Here is a 23447-nt window from a genome sequence, read left to right as displayed (position 1 = left end):
CGTGTCCGTGTCGTTATTTTAGTGTGTCGTTATTTTAGTGGTAAGCTAGCTTAAAGAAGTGTTTATGTCAATCGCAATAAAATTATGGGCGCCTTATTGTGTTTGTAATTGCTTTATTGTGGTGAATTATAAAAACTTTACTCTTCAAATTTATATAACAAACATTGCATATTTCAAAGCAGAATAATTATACATATGATATAAAGTAGATTTAAAAAAATGTGCTTATTTTTTTGCTACTCAAAACAATTTTGACCTATAGTATAAAATGATGCAGCTGGAAACATGCTTAGCTTCGCGGTACGGCGCAGATTTCATGAGGCAATGGTGCATTGATAAAGCCAATTGCAGGGGTGAGGTCTAATAAAGCTCCAGGTGGAGCCTGGAACGTGAAGTTCTGTAGAAGGGTGGTGAAGAACACAAACAGCTCAGTTTTGGCCAGGTTCTCCCCAGCACAGCTTCTTTTACCTAGTTGAACCATAAATAAGATACAATGAAACAAGCATGTGATTAAAAGCAGCATCCATTGCATGTTCCATAAAATATTAATAATGCTGAATGTAATAATAACAACTAATAAAATCCTGGTGCCTTCAAACATTTGTAGCCAGATAAAATGGAGTCAGAGTTCCCCTGATGTGCGTGATGCCAGCTGAACTCGGACGTTTTTTTAAACGCCTTGTAAATGATCGCCCCTTTAAAAAAACATCCGAGTTCGGCCGGCAACCTGGACATTGGGTGAACTCAGACTCCATTACATCCAGCACACGGAGTTGAGCAAATGAGTCGCACTGTAATCAGATTTCCAGTTACATCCATGTTGACTGTTCTGTTGTCTATTGGGGTGCAATAAGCATGGATGGTGAACATAGACATGCTAGATGCATACACCAGGGTACCACTCTGGGATATTCCTCTTCCCCCGTATTGTGGACTACTTCACTCCCCCCCCCCCCCCCCACACACACACACCTCCAGGACATACTGTAGACTGCTTACCTGGCAGCCCAGGTGAGCAGTCTATGTCCTGGAGCAAGGGGTGGAGGTGGTAGTCCGTGGCCTTTGCGGAAAGGGGGGAGGTGGGGGGGAGTTTGAGTCCCAGAGCAGTACAACCGTATCAACTCCAGCGCACATCTATGATGTTGAAGGAGCAGATTCAATTTATGCTATCATTTTTCATAATCATTCACTGCTCAATACAGTTCCTTCAGATATGAAATCATATGAAACCCCTGAATGTATGTACTGTATGAGCGACTGCAGCAGATATTGAAAATACCTCATTTTTGTTCACAAAAGCAGCCCCTGTAGGTTTTTATGGGGCCTTCTAAAAGGCCTGTAGACTACGGATAGTAAAACATTCCAGGATAGTGATCCCTAGGATCCATCCTGGAAATGGACACTCACACATGCACAGTCAGGAGACCACACATGTGCAGTAGAGTGGTCAGCGTCTGAGCAAGGAAGTAAAGTGATCACGTGACCATGATGATATGGAAGAAAACCTACAGTATGATGATGGAAGGTGGTAGGTACAGTAAAATAATTAGCTGTTGTTGCATTCATTGCTTTTAGTATTTTTTACTCTATGTATCTACATCAGCGATGTGGCTAAGATGTACATTTTTAATAGAAGTACGGTATGCTACTCCTCTTGAAGTGTCTCCATTGTGCAAGGCGTCTCGCACCATATGGCATGTCAACAATCAGTAGGTAAGGAAACATCTGCAGCTCTGCTCTCTCACTCAAGGACCTAATCTCTTCTCCGTAGTCTTACCCTAACTGCCTCTTTACCACCTTAAACTCCCTCCTCTCCCCCATCCCCTCCCGTCCCTCAGTGTGCTTGACTATGCCACACAATTTTTTGTATATCCAAAATAGGGTTCACTCTTTTGGAGAGCTCATCTCTTGCTCAAATTCCTCCTTTCTCCATACCTCACTGTCCTTTTTTATTCCTGTTTTGGGAATGAAGACAAAGGGATGAAATCTGTGACCTCCTCTTCTCTCCACCCTCTACATGCCTGCCTCATTAACCACATCCCTTCCCACCTTTTTCAGTCCCTTTTCCCTGAAGCTTTCTTCTATATTGCCCACCTGGTCTATTTATATCTGCCTCTGCCACCATCTCCACATACTTAAAGCACACCATGGTATACCCCATTCTTGAGAAAACTGTCACTTGTTTTGACCCCTCCTATTTCTCTAACTTCCATCCCAGCTCTCTTTTCTCGTATACCTCCAAACCCAATGACCAGGTGGTAAATAACTGCCTCACTTCCTTCCTCTCTAACAAAAACCTCCTTGACCCATTCCAACATGACTTTTGGTCTCTTCATACCATCAAATCTGTCCTCAAAAAAGTCATTGATGAACTCATGGCCAAATCCAAGGGCCAATTTACTATGTTTATACTTCTTGACCTCACAGTGGCATATGACACATGTGGCCAACTATACTTCTCTTGGAAAGCTAATCAGTACCTTTGGCCTCTGATACGACTTTCATGCAAACATTACACAAATTCACCATTCTTCCCATGAGATCTCTCCCTCTGTGCCCTCCAGATTCATCTCCTATCTGAAAATCTTCTCCTGGATGGCACAAGGTTTTCTGAAATGTAATATATCTCCGTAATTTAAATAATCTTCCTCCCTCCAATCAAGCCCCCCCCCCCCGCCCCCCTTGTTCACTGCCTGGCTGTTTGTTGATAATTTCTCCTTCTCCTCTGTTTCCCAAGATAAGACTCCCCCTTCTCCCTACCACATTCAGTCCCTCTCCTGAATTTTCTATCTCTGCAACATTTCCAGAATCAGGACCTTCCTCACTCTGGAAGCTACTAAAACTTCTATCTGCACTTAGATTACTGTTATCCACTTCTTTCTGGCCTTCATAATTACCACCCCATCTCTCTTCAGTCTATCCTTTACTCTGCTGCTACCACATTTTTCTATGGAGATGCTCTACCTCTGTTTCCCCCCTTCCCCCTCTATGAGTTGCTCCACTGGGTGCCTATACTCTTTTCCACACATACAGTACTCCCTCTTGTTGCATTTGCATGGGATGTGGTCAGAAGTCAGAAGACTGACAGTGGAATCCTGGCAGTCAGAATCCTCATGGATCCTGGAGGTTAGTATGGGGGTTAGGAGGATAAGGGTTATACACTAAGAGGATGGTTAGACTGCAGGGGTGGGGGAGGTTAAGGTTAGGCTGTGGGAGGGCGAGGTTAGGGTTAGGTTGTGAGAGGGGTTGGTTGGAATAATGGTTAGTATTAGGGGCAGGGTGAAAATACTTTCCTGGATCCATCAGGATTATTGGGATTCGACTGTCGGTCTTCTGACTGTTGTTATACCGATTGCTGGGATTTCCTATACCAACCCTTGGCATTGCCAATGACTGCCATCTCACCCCCACCCTGATTACCTCTTCCCACTCTCACAATCAGGATATTTCCCAAGCTGCTCTTATTCGCCGGAATGCCCTGCCACACTGTGTTAGACTTTTGCTTAGCGTCCCAGCCAATAAATGTATCCTTAAATCTAATTTTTAATTCTAGCTTAAAACTATATATGTTTATAAAACTGAGAGCCATGTCCTATATAGCCATTAGTGCAGTCAGTACTTTGCCATGTTGACAATGACTGGCGATGGAGCAGGCATCATAATGAGTAGGATGATGATGTGTCGAGGAGGGTTGGGATCTTGGCACTGAGAATGCCAGCGGTCAGAAGATCAATGCAGGCATCGCGATAGCCATAATCTCGACAGTTGTAGGGTAAGTATGCTAATCGTGTCCGCCCCCTCCCCCTAACCCTATCCCTCCTTTCCCTCAGCCTAACCCCTCTCCCCACAGCCTAAACCTTACCCTCCCTTCCTGCAGCTGAACCCTAACTCCCCCCCCCCCCCCCGCAGCCAAAACCTAACTGTCCCGTCCCACAGCCTAACCTCCCCTCCCCGCAGCCTAACCCTAACCCTCCCTTCCCGTAGCCTAACCCTAACCTCCCCTCCTGGAGCCTAACCCTAACCCTTCCTTACTGCAGCCTAACCCTCCCCCACAACCTAACCCTAACCTAACCCTGATACATTTGGGATGTTGGCTGTTGGGATTCCAGCCAGTGTACCATGTGTCGGCATCCTGTAGAGGGCACCATCTTAATTATACTACAGGGCTCAGACATTTGTAGTTATGCATCTGAGCACAAACTCACATTTTGTTCATCCTCAGAGAAAATATTACCTACCTTACATTTTTTTACTGATGTTAAAATGCAAGCATCTCAATGCAACGTACTGTAATTTCACTTTTATACAATGTAATAATATAAATGACTTATCAGTGTAGCATAAGAAAATTTTACCTAATGAGAATGGTATAAACGCATCACTCTTCTTGAAATTCCCATCTGAATCAAGAAAATGTTCCGGATAAAACTGTTCCGGTTTCTCAAAGTAGGCTTTATCTCTCAGTGCAGAGGCCAGTACTGGGAGAACGATGGTCCCCTAGGGGAAATAAAAGAATGTGTGTACAGACAGATCATCAGATGAAGCATCACTGCACACTATAAAAGCAAACAGGTTCCCTATACAGGTTCTTCATGAACATTCAACAGAGAAATCTAATATAAAACCAAGGTAAATAGGTTTCCGATTCTTTTTACTCAGTTAAGCAAGTTGAGTAACTATATGTATAAAATACAATACATAGTGCATTCTGGGCAAAGGCTATATAATATAAATAGATAGTAATTAGTACTTTTAGTAATCTGTACAGTAGTACTGTATAATGTAATATATTTACAGTATATAGTAGTGGTTATAGCACTCAGATAAGCAGCAGATTCAGTGGCGTATCTATAATGGGTGTAAGGTGTGTGGTGCACAGGATCCTCAGGGTCCAGGGGGGACCACACCGCACACACTGTACCAATTTTTTGAATACTTACCCCTCTGGAGTCCTGCGTCAGTGGCATCAGCGCTGCACAGATCACCAGGAAATTGGTGCGGTTGTGATTTTCCCGGAGTTTTGTGCATATGCATTAGGAAAATCAATGGGAAAATTGCTGCAGCGCCATTTTCCTGGAGACTGGACTCTGCTACAGCACTAAGGTCTCTAGTGACCCTAGTGCTCAGAGTTCCAGACTGGGCTGCTGTCTAGAAATTAGGGGGCCCAGACAGAGACTGCGCACGGACCCCCTCCTCTCTTAAGATGCCCCTGAATAGATTGGCAGAAACCCATGGTTAGTTACCGCTGAAGGGAGAATGGAGTAAATGATACTATAACCTATATGTATAGTCAGAGTCAGAGAGTTGCAGTAGCCGCTATATAATGATGAAAAGTCAGTCATCACTTCAAAGGTTCTTTTAGAGATAAGGGGGGTGACAGCCGGTTGACTATATCGCATAAGGAGTTATGTTTTTAAATGTAAGTAGCCACCGTACAGTATGGAAAAAACAAAGCGGTTAGTATTTTATGAAACTCCGCCCACCTTTGGAATAAAATATCCTCTGAACGTGACATCTTGGGAAGTTGCGTGCTGTAAGTTACCCGGCACAATTTCACCAAACCGCTGTATTTCATGGATGACGGCGTCGGTGTACGGCATTTGCTTCCTGTGCTCTGTCTGTGGTTGAGCTGATCCAATCACTCTCTCTATTTCATTTTGCACTTTTTCTGCCAAGCAAAAAGAGGTCTCCTTAGTTCCACAGCAAGATCACTCATACCCCTTTCACACCATACATATAACCCGGTATCAACCTGGTATATTGTCGGGTCAACCTAGGTCGCTGTGCGGTGTGAGTCAGTCCCGAAATCCCAGGTTGCCTGACCTGGTAATTCAACACGGGAATAAAGAAGAGTTATTCCCAGGTTATTACCGGGTCAGGCGCAGTGTGAACCGGTTACCTGGATTGGTGTGACCCGGTACCCGTTCAAAGCATAGGGTGAGGCGGCACGGAAATAATCTCATCTCGCAGAGCCGTTATCACCCCCGATGACGCCGCTGTCCCCGCCCCCAATGGCAAGCTGGGGGGTGGGGACGCCACTTCTCAGGGTCCAATGCCGGGTCGCACCCGGGAAGGACCCGTTTCCAATTCCCTGTGCGACCCGGCATTTGCGGTCTGAAAGGGGTATTAGAGACATCACAGTGCATAAAAGGGTCTCACACAAAGGTATTGTTACACGTCATTTTTACATATTATTTTTCATAGTTACTTCTTACTTTGGATGTCGGGATATTTCATCATTAGCAGGAGGCCCCATCTCAGAGTAGTTGAGCTTGTTTCCATTCCAGCAACACACAAGTTGCTGACCAGTTCAAGTAGGTTGTTATCATGATAATATAAAGTAGATTCTGGCTTTTCCTGCATAATATAAATGGCAAAATCTTTTTAAACAATAAAATATTTTAGAGAAGCATCAGGTCCATAATGAATTGTTCATATCTTCTAGCCTTCCCCAGACAGCAGACAAAGCAAAGATTCCATGCACTATTACAGTTTCTGCTGTTTCTGTATTTATATTTTATTTGAAGACATCTACTTGTGTTTGTAGATTTATACATCAGTTTCTTAGGAAGTCGCCCATTGCTTCCTGACTTCTCAAAGCGAAAGAAAACCCAAATTCAAATAGTTACTGCACAATGAAACCATTTCCGGCATACTGTAGACACAGTGTTTGAAAAAGCATGCCTACCTGATAAAAGAATTATTTAAGATCACAAAGACAGCACATGATTAAATATAAATGACTAGGACAAAAGTCACAATGCTAAGGGGGAAAAAAAAAATCTTGAGATGCGTCTAACAACACATCAGCAGTACTGTATATTCAACTCATTTAGCACAAGTCATCATCATCATCATCAGTGGTTACTTCCACCTGCTCTGTTGCAGGTGCAAAAGATAAGCCTCCAAGCAAGCATATGCAGTACATGCACAATTGCTGTCTGCATGAACACACCCTTACTTAACCTTACCACTCCCTACCCCTAGTACATTTGTTGTGTTTGCATTCTGCTCATGCACAATGCCAATACACACAAGATACTGTGCAATTCCTGGTGTAATACTCACTCTGAACGAGCCCAATAGCCATTTTGAAAATCATTTTTATTAGTAGAATCACAGATGTAACCATCACATGTTCCCCAAAAAATAGGGTGTGGCCATGAACGGTTGAATGTGTCAGTTGGATAATAGGAGGTGCAATTGTACCTTTTTGTAAATAACCTTTAATGAACCCATGGCCAAAATTATTGTTGATACCAAAAAAAAAACAACAAAATTGTTTCACTTTAAAATTAGAAATGGGGCATGGTGATCATTATACTGATTAACGGGCCAATTAGATTTTAGCAACATTTTCAAAACTATTCTGTAAAATAATCATCTCATTCTGAATTGAACTGAAAAATGCTGTACAGTTTACCAAGTAGAATGTGGCCCTAACTGTTCTTCATAGAACCCTAAACCCAAGAGACAGCAGAATATATTAATCTCGGCTCTGTTCATAATGCACAAATTCAGCAAAATGCACATTTACAAAGCAGTTCTGTTCCACAAAAGCAATAAAGCAGGTAAGAGAAAAGTAAAATATTAGATCTTTATTCTTACATGTCTGCATGTATTCTTTAAGGACATGTATTAAAAAAAACAATAGTGCATATACAGATGTGTCAGTGGCGGAACTTGTGAGTGGTGGACCCAGGTGCAAAAATATAATTTGGGCCCTCTTCCTCCATCCCAAACCAAGTTCACAATATGCCACACAGCAATGGGTGGCAGGGGGAGGCAGCGGGTGACAGGGGTACAAGCACAATGTCCTGCGCGGTGCAAAGAACAGGGGCCATGTACCTTGGTAGGGGCCACAGTGGTCTCTGCTCTGTCTGTGACAGGGGCACCTACCCTTTGTGCGTTCCTCAGTTTGGCAGTGCCAGTTACACTGATTTTAAGCTGCCATAAATTCACAGACAGAAGTGAATCAAACAAAATGTACAGCTATTTGTTCATTATTATTACATTTTATTTATAAGGCACCACATGTGTTTCGCAGCGCCGTACAAAGGACAGTACAGGGAGACAAAACTTAGCATTACAGTAAATAAATAACAGAAATAGAGTACAGATAACAGAGCACCACACATTCTCAAGACATAATACAGCTAAGATGTAAGTAATGAGGGAGTGATCATCGTACTACTTGGGGCTGGGGGCCATAGATGGAGATGAGCCTTTACCAGCAGGAGAAAAAGCGGTAAAGATGGTCGCTGAGTAGGGGAGAGCTGCGAGTGAAATGTGTCAGGACGAGGGCTTAGATAACAAGAGGAAAGAGGGCCCTGCTCTGAAGAGCTGACAATCTAGTGGGGAGGGGCGACAGACAAATGACAAGAGGTGCAGGCAAGCGGGAGTTAGCCTGATGGCAGTATGCAAGCAAAGCTGAGATGTTCACGGCATGAGGCAGGGGGGTGGAGGTGCGGCTTCAGGACTGGGTTATGCATCGGAAGGGTGAGCTTTGATGAATAGATGGGTCTTTAGTGCCCGTTTGAAGCTTTGCAAGGTCGGGGAGAGTCTAATGGAGCGGGGGAGTGCGTTCCACTGAAGGGGTGCAGCACGGGCATAGTCTTGAACACGAGCATGGGAAGCAGTGACCAGAGCGGTGGAGAGGCGACGGTCATTGGTCAACCGTAGGGGGTGGGAGGGAGTATAAAGGGAGAGGAGGTTGGAGATGTAGGGAGCAGTGGAATTAGAGATGGCCTTGTATGTGAGGGTGAGGATTATTAGGGTAATTAGAGGCAGTAAGTGGTTGTGATCATCAGCACTGATAGGTGGCAGGACTCTTTCAATGCAGCACTCACAAGGTCAGCCCTGCCTCCCTAAGGTATGGGGCAGCTCCCTCAGTCAGTGGGGCCCACCCTACTCTCTGCACTGGGCCAATCATCTGACATTGCTCATGATGGACTGCTGGGGGGTGGGGGGTAATGGCAAGGGGATAACTCAGTGCAGGTCTGAGCAGCAGTAGGCCCCTTAGTCCTCAGGGGCCCCGGTGCAATGCACCTGCTGCACCAATGGTACTGTGGCTTCCCTTTGTCCTTCATTTGCTATGGCTTCCCTTTGTCCTTCTAGTGTGGGGGGAATGCTCCCGCTGCCCAGGAAAACTAGCGGGCTGCAACCCATGCCCACTTCACTCCCGCCAGCTCTCCCTCCCTGTTTAGGGCAATGAGAGCATCACTTCCCCGCTGCCTGTAGCCGTACACATTTTTTATCTGCTGTATGTAGTACGCAGGCCCCTGCTACGCTACGCTGAGCCGGGATTTACAGCCTGCGATGCATACACATCACAGGCAAAGATGTAAGATAACACATCTTTACTGTAAATTCAATGCATACCCAGGGGCGTAGCCAGAATTTTGTGGGCCCCATAGCCTATTTAGAAGGGGCCCCTGTTCCAATGCTTTTAAAGAGACACCTATCGGCAGTGGCTGTTCATTTTAAGCCCCATAATAATGCCCTAGTTCATTTTCTGAACCATAGTTGTGCCTTAGTTAATGTTATGCTCTATAGTAGTGCCCTCATTTATTTTATGACCTTAGTAATGCCCTAGTTCATTGTAGGACCACCAGTACACATTATCCAACACAGTAACAACAATTCACATTATGATATGAAGTATCCCCAGTTGATATTATGTCACATTACAGCACCCTCAGTTCATATTATGCCACACTGCAGTGCCTCCATTTCATATTGTACCACATTACACATTCCCAGTTCAGATTATGTAACAATATAATGCCCTCCAACTCATTTTATACCACATTATAAAAAGAGTAAATCTAGGGGCATAACTAGGTATATTGTAGGCTCCAAGGCAAAAGTTTGTAGGGGCCCCTACATATCACCCAAAGTGGGCCCCTCTCAGCTCTGGGCCCCATAGCAGCTGCACTCTCTGCACCTATGGTAACTACGCCCTTGTGCATACCTCTTGTTGCTTCACAAGGAATGACTCTATAAGATTCCTCTGATCATTAATGTCCAGTTCTTTCTCCTGTTTTAGAAACGTCTCTCTCAGAAATTCCCGCGTCTCATTGCTGTTTTCAACTATTTTTCTGTGGCTCCCGGGAAGCCAGCCGACCAGCGAGGGATAACTATTGTACAACTGCAAAAAGTGAAAAGAGAGCAAGAAAAGGATAATTTTAAACATAGAATATTCTGTGAAATGTATTGTGTAAATCTTTAACTACTGTACATAAAAAATATTTTTGAGAGAAGACAAGAATATAATGCGGCATACAGGTCCTACCAATATTTAAAAATGTCAAAGCTGTTCTAAATACCGATTACTTTGTACGACTAGGTAGTGCTAGGTAAATTGTATTCCTACTCCTGTCATCCCAGCATCAGCTTTGTGATTCATTTGCACAACAGTGCTAGGTAAATGTGTCAATAGTGTACATTAGTAGCTTAAAATCTGTATTAAGAAAGAAAATGATGTTGTTTTTGTGGGAGTGTCCTGGCCACTCACTGTTTACACTCAGCTAAAACCTTTTGTTGAGAGTGGAATTTTTGAGGGTGGGGGGTTGCAATCAGTATAGTATAAGCTGTGAAGCCATGTAGGGCTGTGAAGGGTGTACTGTAGATGTGAAATGTGTGAAGAAATATGAATGAAATTCAGAGTTACATTGGACTTAAACAGAAGGACAACAATCTATCTTCTAAACCTACTTCATAAGGACTTCTTTCAACACACTGCAGTGAATTAACTAATTCACCATCTCAAACACATGTTGAATGCACAACCTGGACACCCTTATTGACCTCCCTGCCTGGATATTTTAAAGACTTGCTTCTTTTAACTGTTGTTTTTTGGTTTATTTTTTATTTTTTTTTAAATATCACTGACTACATCTACTCTGTAGCGATTTAAGTTTGCCTTTATTACCTAAAAGCCTTTGCTTTTTAGTACACCCACTTTTAACATTGTTCATTCTACTTTTTTCGTTCTCACCATTTCGAGAATATTCCTCTGAATAGCACTACTGTACTATACTAGAGCTATAGCTTCTCGACCCCGTCCCTTACTGATCCTCTTCACCTGCTCTGACCTCTGGTCCAGTTCAAGGTCACCCCCTTCTCCACACCCACAACCCAGCCAACCTGATCCACATCTCCCCGTCTTCTTCCTCTAATTCTCCTGTGCCATCTGGAATGCCAGATCAATCTGCAACATGGTGTATGGTCTGCTGTCCATAGCCTCTTCATCTCCCACTCTCTTACCCTTCTTGACATCACTGAAACCTGGCTCTCTTCCTCTGACACCATCTCCCCTGCTGTCCTCTCTGTCTGTCTGAGAGGTAAAGCAGGTCTGCCGCTCTGATCACCCGAACCTGACTCACACTAGCACCCCACAATTTAGTTCAAGTTTTCGGCACCGTAAATGTCATGTGTTTGTTTGTGGGTGGACATTACATAAATTTTGGCGTCACGAACAGGATCAGAGAATCGCAGGCGGGCCTGTGCTCCAGACACAATGACTTGTTTGCCAACAGAGCTGTACCCAGTTCAAGGCTTATGTTAACCGATGTATAATGTTAAAGTGTATACGTGAGGACACGTATAATTTTAGGGGGGAAGAATGTAATACCCTGAAGCTATTGCACCATGGAGATCCCCTTGTGATTTTTTTTTTTAGTGTTTACATTGTGGAACTACAAGTCCCAGAGTAGATCATGGGCTGAACTTTATGTGACCCTGTCAGATTGGGACAGGGATTTTGCCGCCAATTCTCTGGTCCTGTCACTTCTTACCCAGCAACATAAAAAGTCTGGGAAACATGTCCCCAGCTGATTGGGTCCCCTGGGTTGTAGGGCAGAGTGACCAGGGGGTAGTCTGTTGCTGGGGCCCCGGGAGCCAGTCATCATAGAGGAGAGGGGAGGTGGAGGAGCACCAGGACCCTTAAAAGAAGCCTCACAGCACAGGAGAGGAGACCTGGAGGAATGGGAATATGTACCTGGGGAAGTGGAGCCATGTAGTGTCCAGAGCCTGAAGACTGGAGTATGCAGCGCTGGGAGGATCGCTGCCAGAGGAGCCCTGGAGGAATGGGAAGATTACCTGGGGAAGGTGTCGCCATGTAGCCCCAGGAGCCGCCTGCCAGTGTGTGAGGACCGTCTGCGCAGAGAAGAAGCCGAGGGGAGAACCAGCGACCGGAGCACCAGTGCCAGAAGAATGCCGGAGACCCTGCCTGAGGAGAAGAGCTGGCCGCATCACTGCCAGCGGGGATGGAGTGCGGAGAAGAGCCGCCGCTGCTGAGAGACTGGAGCGCTGGGCCGGAGGAACCGCAGCCCGTCCAGCAGAGCAGTGATGACATCCGTCCCCTGGATTCCAAGGAGCGGCAGATGAGAAGCGCGCAGGCACCGCGAAGGACGACCCCGGGAAGAAGACCCCAGCGAGGACCCCTGGCGGCTGGAGTACGGCGAGGACCCGAGAAGACCCCAGCGTAGAGATGACGGCGCGGACCGGAGCCTGCTGCACAGGAGCAGAGCGAGATTAGTGAGAGGACAGTGGGGACCGGAGCAGAAGAGGACAGCGCCGGCAGAAGTAGTGAAGAAGATATGGGAGCCGATCGGAGGTGGCAGAAGCGCCGCAGCAGGTGGTGAGACCCTGATCGCCCTTCCGCTGCCATACTCTGCCCCTGTTGTGCCCTCCGCTGCAAAAACTCTGCTAATAGGGGACATAGTATTTGAAAAAAGGTGTAGACACCCCTAAGATCCCCTGTGTCCGGTATTTAACCCCTTCCGCTGCATGAACTCTGCATTTGGGGAACATATTTACTAAGTGGGTAGGTTGCCCTTCATGAGTGCCCCGGTGAGACAATTAATAATAAAAGGGGTGGGCTCCCCTCATCACAGTACCCCCGCAAGTTTAGATAATTAGGAGTTGCGCTCCCCTCATTTGTATGTGCCCGGCTTAACCCCTTCTGCTGCAAAGACTCTGTAATCTGGGGGCAATATATTGTATTCCAGGGGAAGAGGCTCCCCACTAGTGCTGTGCCCCGCATATTTGTTTTGGAATGTTGTAAAAGGGGGTAGACTGCCCTTATATATTTGTGAATGTATTTATCTGCTATTAAGGAATGCTGGTACTGATAGTTCTTTTTATGCAAGCTCCGCCCAGCAGTGTGAAAGCTAATGTTAATGCATTTATCTGCTATTAAGGAATGCTGGTACTGATAGTTCTTTTTATGCAAGCTCCGCCCAGCAGTGTGAAAGCTAATGTTAATGCATTTATCTGCTATTAAGGAATGCTGGTACTGATAGTTCTTTTATTGCAAGTTCCGCCAAGCAGTGTGAAAGCTAATGTTAATGCATTTATCTGCTATTAAGGAATGCTGGTACTGATAGTTCTTTTTATGCAAGCTCCGCCCAGCAGTGTGAAAGCTAATGTTAATGCATTTGTCTGCTATTAAGGAATGCTGGTACTGATAGTTCTTTTTTATGCAAGCTCCGCCCAGCAGTGTGAAAGCTAATGTTAATGCATTTATCTGCTATTAAGGAATGCTGGTACTGATAGTTCTTTTTATGCAAGCTCCGCCCAGCAGTGTGAAAGCTAATGTTAATGCATTTATCTGCTATTAAGGAATGCTGGTACTGATAGTTCTTTTTTTATGCAAGCTCCGCCCAGCAGTGTGAAAGCTAATGTTAATGCATTTATCCGCTACTAAGGAACGCTGGTTACCTGAGACTGTTGTTTACAAGCCATAACCAGCCTGCTTTAATTGTGCACAAGTTACCTGCTTACCTGCTACTTGTATTGATAACGCTGGTTACCTGAGACTGTCGTTTAATAGCCATAACCAGCCTGCTTTAATCGTGCACAAGTTCCTGCTTACCTGCTACCTGTATTGCTGACGCTGGTTACCTGAGACTGTCGTTTAATAGCCATAACCAGCCTGCTTTAATCGTGCACAAGTTCCTGCTTACCTGCTACTTGTATTGCTAACGCTGGTTACCTGAGATTGTCGTTTAATAGCCATAACCAGCCTGCTTTAATCGTGCACAAGTTCCTGCTTACCTGCTACTTGTATTGCTGACGCTGGTTACCTGAGACTGTCGTTTAATAGCCATAACCAGCCTGCTTTAATCGTGCACAAGTTCCTGCTTACCTGCTACCTGTATTGCTGACGCTGGTTACCTGAGACTGTTGTTTAGTAGCCATAACCAGCCTGCTTTAATTGTGCACAAGTTACCTGCTGACCTGCTACTTGTATTGCTAACGCTGGTTACCTGAGACTGTCGTTTAATAGCCATAACCAGCCGGCTTTAATCGTGCACAAGTTCCTGCTTACCTGCTACCTGTATTGCTGACGCTGGTTACCTGAGACTGTTGTTTAGTAGCCATAACCAGCCTGCTTTAATTGTGCACAAGTTCCTGCTTACCTGCTACCTGTATTGCTAACGCTGGTTACCTGAGACTGTCGTTTAATAGCCATAACCAGCCTGCTTTAATCGTGCACAAGTTCCTGCTTACCTGCTACTTGTATTGCTAACGCTGGTTACCTGAGACTGTCGTTTAATAGCCATAACCAGCCTGCTTTAATCGTGCACAAGTTCCTGCTTACCTGCTACCTGTATTGCTAACGCTGGTTACCTGAGACTGTTGTTTAGTAGCCATAACCAGCCTGCTTTAATTGTGCACAAGTTACCTGCTTACCTGCTACTTGTATTGCTAACGCTGGTTACCTGAGACTGTCGTTTAATAGCCATAACCAGCCTGCTTTAATCGTGCACAAGTTCCTGCTTACCTGCTACCTGTATTGCTGACGCTGGTTACCTGAGACTGTTGTTTAGTAGCCATAACCAGCCTGCTTTAATTGTGCACAAGTTACCTGCTGACCTGCTACTTGTATTGCTAACGCTGGTTACCTGAGACTGTCGTTTAATAGCCATAACCAGCCTGCTTTAATCGTGCACAAGTTCCTGCTTACCTGCTACCTGTATTGCTGACGCTGGTTACCTGAGACTGTTGTTTAGTAGCCATAACCAGCCTGCTTTAATTGTGCACAAGTTACCTGCTTACCTGCTACTTGTATTGCTAACGCTGGTTACCTGAGACTGTCGTTTAATAGCCATAACCAGCCTGCTTTAATCGTGCACAAGTTCCTGCTTACCTGCTACCTGTATTGCTGACGCTGGTTACCTGAGACTATTATTTAGAAGCCATAACCAGCCTGCTTCAATTGTGCACCAGTTACTTGCTTACCTGCTACCTGTATTGCTAACGCTGGTTACTTGAGACTGTTATTTAGAAGCCATAACCAGCCTGCTTCAATTGTGCGCCAGTTTCCTGTTTACCTGCCACTTGTAAATTTTGTTAGGATAATAAAATGGAGTTGGATACTATATTATGTTTGTGTTGTCATTGTGTCTGAGAGGTAAAGCAGGTCTGCCGCTCTGATCACCCGAACCTGACTCACACTAGCACCCCACAATTTAGTTCAAGTTTTCGGCACCGTAAATGTCATGTGTTTGTTTGTGGGTGGACATTACATAAATTTTGGTGTCACGAACAGGATCAGAGAATCGCAGGCGGGCCTGTGCTCCAGACACAATGACTTGTTTGCCAACAGAGCTGTACCCAGTTCAAGGCTTATGTTAACCGATGTATAATGTTAAAGTGTATACGTGAGGACACGTATAATTTTAGGGGGGAAGAATGTAATACCCTGAAGCTATTGCACCATGGAGATCCCCTTGTGATTTTTTTTTTTTAGTGTTTACATTGTGGAACTACAAGTCCCAGAGTAGATCATGGGCTGAACTTTATGTGACCCTGTCAGATTGGGACAGGGATTTTGCCGCCAATTCTCTGGTCCTGTCACTTCTTACCCAGCAACATAAAAAGTCTGGGAAACATGTCCCCAGCTGATTGGGTCCCCTGGGTTGTAGGGCAGAGTGACCAGGGGGTAGTCTGTTGCTGGGGCCCCGGGAGCCAGTCATCATAGAGGAGAGGGGAGGTGGAGGAGCACCAGGACCCTTAAAAGAAGCCTCACAGCACAGGAGAGGAGACCTGGAGGAATGGGAATATGTACCTGGGGAAGTGGAGCCATGTAGTGTCCAGAGCCTGAAGACTGGAGTATGCAGCGCTGGGAGGATCGCTGCCAGAGGAGCCCTGGAGGAATGGGAAGATTACCTGGGGAAGGTGTCGCCATGTAGCCCCAGGAGCCGCCTGCCAGTGTGTGAGGACCGTCTGCGCAGAGAAGAAGCCGAGGGGAGAACCAGCGACCGGAGCACCAGTGCCAGAAGAATGCCGGAGACCCTGCCTGAGGAGAAGAGCTGGCCGCATCAGTGCCAGCGGGGATGGAGTGCGGAGAAGAGCCGCCGCTGCTGAGAGACTGGAGCGCTGGGCCGGAGGAACCGCAGCCCGTCCAGCAGAGCAGTGATGACATCCGTCCCCTGGATTCCAAGGAGCGGCAGATGAGAAGCGCGCAGGCACCGCGAAGGACGACCCCGGGAAGAAGACCCCAGCGAGGACCCCTGGCGGCTAGAGTACGGCGAGGACCCGAGAAGACCCCAGCGTAGAGATGACGGCGCGGACCGGAGCCTGCTGCACAGGAGCAGAGCGAGATTAGTGAAAGGACAGTGGGGACCGGAGCAGAAGAGGACAGCGCCGGCAGAAGTAGTGAAGAAGATATGGGAGCCGATCGGAGGTGGCAGAAGCGCCGCAGCAGGTGGTGAGACCCTGATCGCCCTTCCGCTGCCATACTCTGCCCCTGTTGTGCCCTCCGCTGCAAAAACTCTGCTAATAGGGGACATAGTATTTGAAAAAAGGTGTAGACACCCCTAAGATCCCCTGTGTCCGGTATTTAACCCCTTCCGCTGCATGAACTCTGCATTTGGGGAACATATTTACTAAGTGGGTAGGTTGCCCTTCATGAGTGCCCCGGTGAGACAATTAATAATAAAAGGGGTGGGCTCCCCTCATCACAGTACCCCCGCAAGTTTAGATAATTAGGAGTTGCGCTCCCCTCATTTGTATGTGCCCGGCTTAACCCCTTCTGCTGCAAAGACTCTGTAATCTGGGGGCAATATATTGTATTCCAGGGGAAGAGGCTCCCCACTAGTGCTGTGCCCCGCATATTTGTTTTGGAATGTTGTAAAAGGGGGTAGACTGCCCTTATATATTTGTGAATGTATTTATCTGCTATTAAGGAATGCTGGTACTGATAGTTCTTTTTATGCAAGCTCCGCCCAGCAGTGTGAAAGCTAATGTTAATGCATTTATCTGCTATTAAGGAATGCTGGTACTGATAGTTCTTTTTATGCAAGCTCCGCCCAGCAGTGTAAAAGCTAATGTTAATGCATTTATCTGCTATTAAGGAATGCTGGTACTGATAGTTCTTTTATTGCAAGTTCCGCCAAGCAGTGTGAAAGCTAATGTTAATGCATTTATCTGCTATTAAGGAATGCTGGTACTGATAGTTCTTTTTATGCAAGCTCCGCCCAGCAGTGTGAAAGCTAATGTTAATGCATTTGTCTGCTATTAAGGAATGCTGGTACTGATAGTTCTTTTTTATGCAAGCTCCGCCCAGCAGTGTGAAAGCTAATGTTAATGCATTTATCTGCTATTAAGGAATGCTGGTACTGATAGTTCTTTTTATGCAAGCTCCGCCCAGCAGTGTGAAAGCTAATGTTAATGCATTTATCTGCTATTAAGGAATGCTGGTACTGATAGTTCTTTTTTTATGCAAGCTCCGCCCAGCAGTGTGAAAGCTAATGTTAATGCATTTATCCGCTACTAAGGAACGCTGGTTACCTGAGACTGTTGTTTACAAGCCATAACCAGCCTGCTTTAATCGTGCACAAGTTACCTGCTTACCTGCTACTTGTATTGATAACGCTGGTTACCTGAGACTGTCGTTTAATAGCCATAACCAGCCTGCTTTAATCGTGCACAAGTTCCTGCTTACCTGCTACCTGTATTGCTGACGCTGGTTACCTGAGACTGTCGTTTAATAGCCATAACCAGCCTGCTTTAATCGTGCACAAGTTCCTGCTTACCTGCTACTTGTATTGCTAACGCTGGTTACCTGAGATTGTCGTTTAATAGCCATAACCAGCCTGCTTTAATCGTGCACAAGTTCCTGCTTACCTGCTACTTGTATTGCTGACGCTGGTTACCTGAGACTGTCGTTTAATAGCCATAACCAGCCTGCTTTAATCGTGCACAAGTTCCTGCTTACCTGCTACCTGTATTGCTGACGCTGGTTACCTGAGACTGTTGTTTAGTAGCCATAACCAGCCTGCTTTAATTGTGCACAAGTTACCTGCTGACCTGCTACTTGTATTGCTAACGCTGGTTACCTGAGACTGTCGTTTAATAGCCATAACCAGCCGGCTTTAATCGTGCACAAGTTCCTGCTTACCTGCTACCTGTATTGCTGACGCTGGTTACCTGAGACTGTTGTTTAGTAGCCATAACCAGCCTGCTTTAATTGTGCACAAGTTCCTGCTTACCTGCTACCTGTATTGCTAACGCTGGTTACCTGAGACTGTCGTTTAATAGCCATAACCAGCCTGCTTTAATCGTGCACAAGTTCCTGCTTACCTGCTACTTGTATTGCTAACGCTGGTTACCTGAGACTGTCGTTTAATAGCCATAACCAGCCTGCTTTAATCGTGCACAAGTTCCTGCTTACCTGCTACCTGTATTGCTAACGCTGGTTACCTGAGACTGTTGTTTAGTAGCCATAACCAGCCTGCTTTAATTGTGCACAAGTTACCTGCTTACCTGCTACTTGTATTGCTAACGCTGGTTACCTGAGACTGTCGTTTAATAGCCATAACCAGCCTGCTTTAATCGTGCACAAGTTCCTGCTTACCTGCTACCTGTATTGCTGACGCTGGTTACCTGAGACTGTTGTTTAGTAGCCATAACCAGCCTGCTTTAATTGTGCACAAGTTACCTGCTGACCTGCTACTTGTATTGCTAACGCTGGTTACCTGAGACTGTCGTTTAATAGCCATAACCAGCCTGCTTTAATCGTGCACAAGTTCCTGCTTACCTGCTACCTGTATTGCTGACGCTGGTTACCTGAGACTGTTGTTTAGTAGCCATAACCAGCCTGCTTTAATTGTGCACAAGTTACCTGCTTACCTGCTACTTGTATTGCTAACGCTGGTTACCTGAGACTGTCGTTTAATAGCCATAACCAGCCTGCTTTAATCGTGCACAAGTTCCTGCTTACCTGCTACCTGTATTGCTGACGCTGGTTACCTGAGACTATTATTTAGAAGCCATAACCAGCCTGCTTCAATTGTGCACCAGTTACTTGCTTACCTGCTACCTGTATTGCTAACGCTGGTTACTTGAGACTGTTATTTAGAAGCCATAACCAGCCTGCTTCAATTGTGCGCCAGTTTCCTGTTTACCTGCCACTTGTAAATTTTGTTAGGATAATAAAATGGAGTTGGATACTATATTATGTTTGTGTTGTCATTGTGTCTGAGAGGTAAAGCAGGTCTGCCGCTCTGATCACCCGAACCTGACTCACACTAGCACCCCACAATTTAGTTCAAGTTTTCGGCACCGTAAATGTCATGTGTTTGTTTGTGGGTGGACATTACACTAGGTAAATTGTATTCCTACTCCTGTCATCCCAGCATCAGCTTTGTGATTCATTTGCACAACAGTGCTAGGTAAATGTGTCAATAGTGTACATTAGTAGCTTAAAATCTGTATTAAGAAAGAAAATGATGTTGTTTTTGTGGGAGTGTCCTGGCCACTCACTGTTTACACTCAGCTAAAACCTTTTGTTGAGAGTGGAATTTTTGAGGGTGGGGGGTTGCAATCAGTATAGTATAAGCTGTGAAGCCATGTAGGGCTGTGAAGGGTGTACTGTAGATGTGAAATGTGTGAAGAAATATGAATGAAATTCAGAGTTACATTGGACTTAAACAGAAGGACAACGATCTATCTTCTAAACCTACTTCATAAGGACTTCTTTCAACACACTGCAGTGAATTAACTAATTCACCATCTCAAACACATGTTGAATGCACAACCTGGACACCCTTATTGACCTCCCTGCCTGGATATTTTAAAGACTTGCTTCTTTTAACTGTTGTTTTTTGGTTTATTTTTTTTTTTTTTTTAAATATCACTGACTACATCTACTCTGTAGCGATTTAAGTTTGCCTTTATTACCTAAAAGCCTTTGCTTTTTAGTACACCCACTTTTAACATTGTTCATTCTACTTTTTTCGTTCTCACCATTTCGAGAATATTCCTCTGAATAGCACTACTGTACTATACTAGAGCTATAGCTTCTCGACCCCGTCCCTTACCGATCCTCTTCACCTGCTCTGACCTCTGGTCCAGTTCAAGGTCACCCCCTTCTCCACACCCACAACCCAGCCAACCTGATCCACATCTCCCCGTCTTCTTCCTCTAGTTCTCCTGTGCCATCTGGAATGCCAGATCAATCTGCAACATGGTGTATGGTCTGCTGTCCATAGCCTCTTCATCTCCCACTCTCTTACCCTTCTTGACATCACTGAAACATGGCTCTCTTCCTCTGACACCATCTCCCCTGCTGTCCTCTCCTATGGGGGCTTCTACTTCACCCACTCTGTCAGACCTGACGACCACCAAGTTGGCGGAGTAGGCATCCTCCCCTGATTACTCCTTTAGCGTCATCCCAGCAGAGCCATCCGTCTCCTTCTCCACCTTTGAGATCCGCTCTATCCACCTCTTCTACCCCATTCACCTCATTGTGGCAGTCATCTACTGTGTCATCGCCCCCCACTGCAGCAGCTCCTCCTCCCCTTTCCTTGATAACTTTGCTGCCTTGCTTCACCACTTCCTCTCCTCTGACCCCCACTCTATCATCCTCAGCAACTTTAAGATCCCTATTGACAATACAAATGCCTTAATACGCCATGCAGCAGGAAATGCCTGAAATTGCCAAAAATGCATCCTATTCTCATCACTTTGGAAATAGGATGCACAAGCAGACTCTGCTGATTAAAATGGTATGTGGGAAATGCCTGTATTCTGAGTGAATCTGTGGCTGTAACTGCATACGAAATGCTTCATTACAGTGATTTCTAGAAAAACACTAACGTAGCATTTCGTATGCATATACAGCCGTGGTCAGACACAGAATATAGGCATGCTGCATAACTTTTTAATCAGCAAAATCTGCTTGTGCATCCTATTTGCATAATTTTGCGAATAAGACACATTTTAATGGAAAAAGATGGACATAAAGACGATTGGCGCACCGAGTAATGCCATGGCATGTCGTGACTAGAAGGGCTGTTTAGCGTGCAAGGAGGCTATATGCAAGTTGACACGTCTGTACTTCTCCGCAATCTCCTCATGCAACTAATCTTAGTATCCACTCACTGGACATCTCTCAGCTCGACTAATGCAACCTACTCCTCACTGGCCTCCCACATTCCCATATTGCTCCCCTCCAATCTGTTCTCAATGATGCAGCTAGACTCAACTTCCTCTCCTGTCATTCCACATCTGCCACTCTCCATCTGCCACTCTCCTTCACCAAAACCTACATTAGCTCATCTTACAGAATCCTCTTCAAATGCCTCACCCTCACATACAAGGCCCTCTCTAACTCCATTGCTTCCTACATACTCCTTCTGCCCTCTCCAGTTGGCCAATGACCTCTCGTCTACCCATTTAGTGTTATGATCACCATCTAAAAGATGTACCTTTTCCCCGTAGAGACCCTGTTCCTTATGAGGAAAAGGTACCTGTTATATATCGGTGATCATAACACCACTAAATGGGATTTTATTGAGCTATCCCTCTTCCTTCCACGCTATGTTCATTACAGCTCCTATTTTGTGGACAAGGTCAATTAATTAATTATTATCTAATATTTTGATCTTGCCGCAGGAGATACTCATTAATACATACTGTATATACATTTTATATCTGATTCTTTATCCAGCTCACATATCTTTTATATGTATTGTATGTGTATTTATTTAATACCCATGTGATTTAATGTGTCATAAATTTCAAGGATTGATAAAATAAATTCTTTATTCCAGCTCCGCTTATGCGGGTTAATACAATATACACTCATTGCGCTGTTGGTCTTTTTATCTGTCTCATATGATAGTAACTTTCAATTATATGAAGGGTTTTATCAAGAAGGGGTAATGGATAAGTGGAATAACCTCCTGACAGAGGTGGTAGTCTCTAAGACAGTAGCACAATTGAAACATGCTTGGGATATGCATAAGAATATCCTTACAAAGACCTAAGGAATAAATTGGGTTTAAGTTACCAAAAGAATAAAAGCAAAAAAAGGGAAAGACTAGAATGGCCAAGAGGTTCTTATCTGCTGTCAATTTTTGATGTTTCTGTGTAAGCACTTCAGCGACAGGCACTGACACCTTTGTGTCTGCAGTGCTTGGTCTGTTTGGGAAGATTTTATTTCAGATTTTAAGTAACTTCTATGAACTGGCTGCAAATGATGGAACAAGAGGAGGTTTCTAGATGGTTAACATCCCTACCTCTACTTACTTTGGCTTCACAAATGGTACAGATGCCTTGATAAATGTCAGGATTTTGTAAGAATAATCCCACACCCAAGAGGTGGCTTTTTTCGTCTTATGCCCAACCATGGCAATTGCCTTCTTTTTATCAATGGCAAGAACTGCTGCTACTGGTGGCGGATGATCATCAACACCCTCATTAGCATCAGATGTAGAAATATCTCCCTCATCCTGTTGCACTTCCATACTAGCATCTTTCTTTTCTATGTCACCAACTTTACTTGTACTGATCATCCCCACATTTGAGGAGGGTGCAGAAACAGTGGAAGGAGGCTTCTCTCCTCAGGAAATTGTGAACACAGTTTGTTCTTGAGTCTTAGTGTTCTTCAGGTTTTGGGGTTTTTTTTTTTCGGTGTGCACTTGTCTGTTTTAAAGGTGATATCTCTACTAGACTCAGAGCAAGAAGGTGGTGCATCATCATCATATCAGGTTATCAAAGAAGATGCCTAGAAAACCTTCCAGTGCATGAAACAGCAGGTACACTAGCAGGACCAACACTCGCAATGGCTGTGGCCTCAGCATTTCCTTGTCACTGGATGTGGTGTATGGCATGTTGGCAATTTTACATTTCTCGCCAGTAAATTTTCCCTTTAGAGGTAATGTTTTCTTTAACATTGTGAAATATTGTTTTGCATCCAGGTGACCTTTCATAAACTTTATGTCCTCTGGATGGGTATGGGTCATAGGATTGACATGCATTAGGTCGACCACTATTGGTCGACAGTGACTAGGTCGACACCTGAAATAGGTCAACACAGTCATTAGGTCGATATGAACAAGGTCGACATGGAAAAAGGTCGTCATGAGTTTAACTTTTTTTGGTGTCGTTTAATCGTAAAGTGACGGGGAACCCCAATTAGTGCACAGTGT

At 45.0% G+C, this 23447-nt stretch overlaps 1 protein-coding gene across 1 annotated transcript in view; it reads right to left on the bottom strand.

The window, feature by feature from the left end:
* Positions 1–224: 224 nt before the first annotated feature.
* LOC134908913 (cytochrome P450 2K6-like) overlaps positions 225–23447 on the bottom strand; it is a 46327-nt gene continuing 23104 nt past the window's right edge. The window contains exons 5-9 of the mRNA XM_063915149.1: positions 9974–10150; positions 6216–6357; positions 5484–5668; positions 4356–4497; positions 225–468 (exon numbers count right to left, since the gene is read on the bottom strand). Coding sequence (XP_063771219.1) covers positions 290–468; positions 4356–4497; positions 5484–5668; positions 6216–6357; positions 9974–10150 — 825 coding nt within the window. The 3' untranslated portion in view covers positions 225–289. The remainder of the gene's footprint in view (positions 469–4355; positions 4498–5483; positions 5669–6215; positions 6358–9973; positions 10151–23447) is intronic.

The sequence above is a fragment of the Pseudophryne corroboree genome, chromosome 4, assembly GCF_028390025.1.
Source record: "Pseudophryne corroboree isolate aPseCor3 chromosome 4, aPseCor3.hap2, whole genome shotgun sequence".
Taxonomy (NCBI): Eukaryota; Metazoa; Chordata; class Amphibia; order Anura; family Myobatrachidae; genus Pseudophryne; species Pseudophryne corroboree.
The sequence above is the reverse complement of the archived record's forward strand: the minus strand, read 5'-3'. Positions and strand labels throughout refer to the sequence as shown.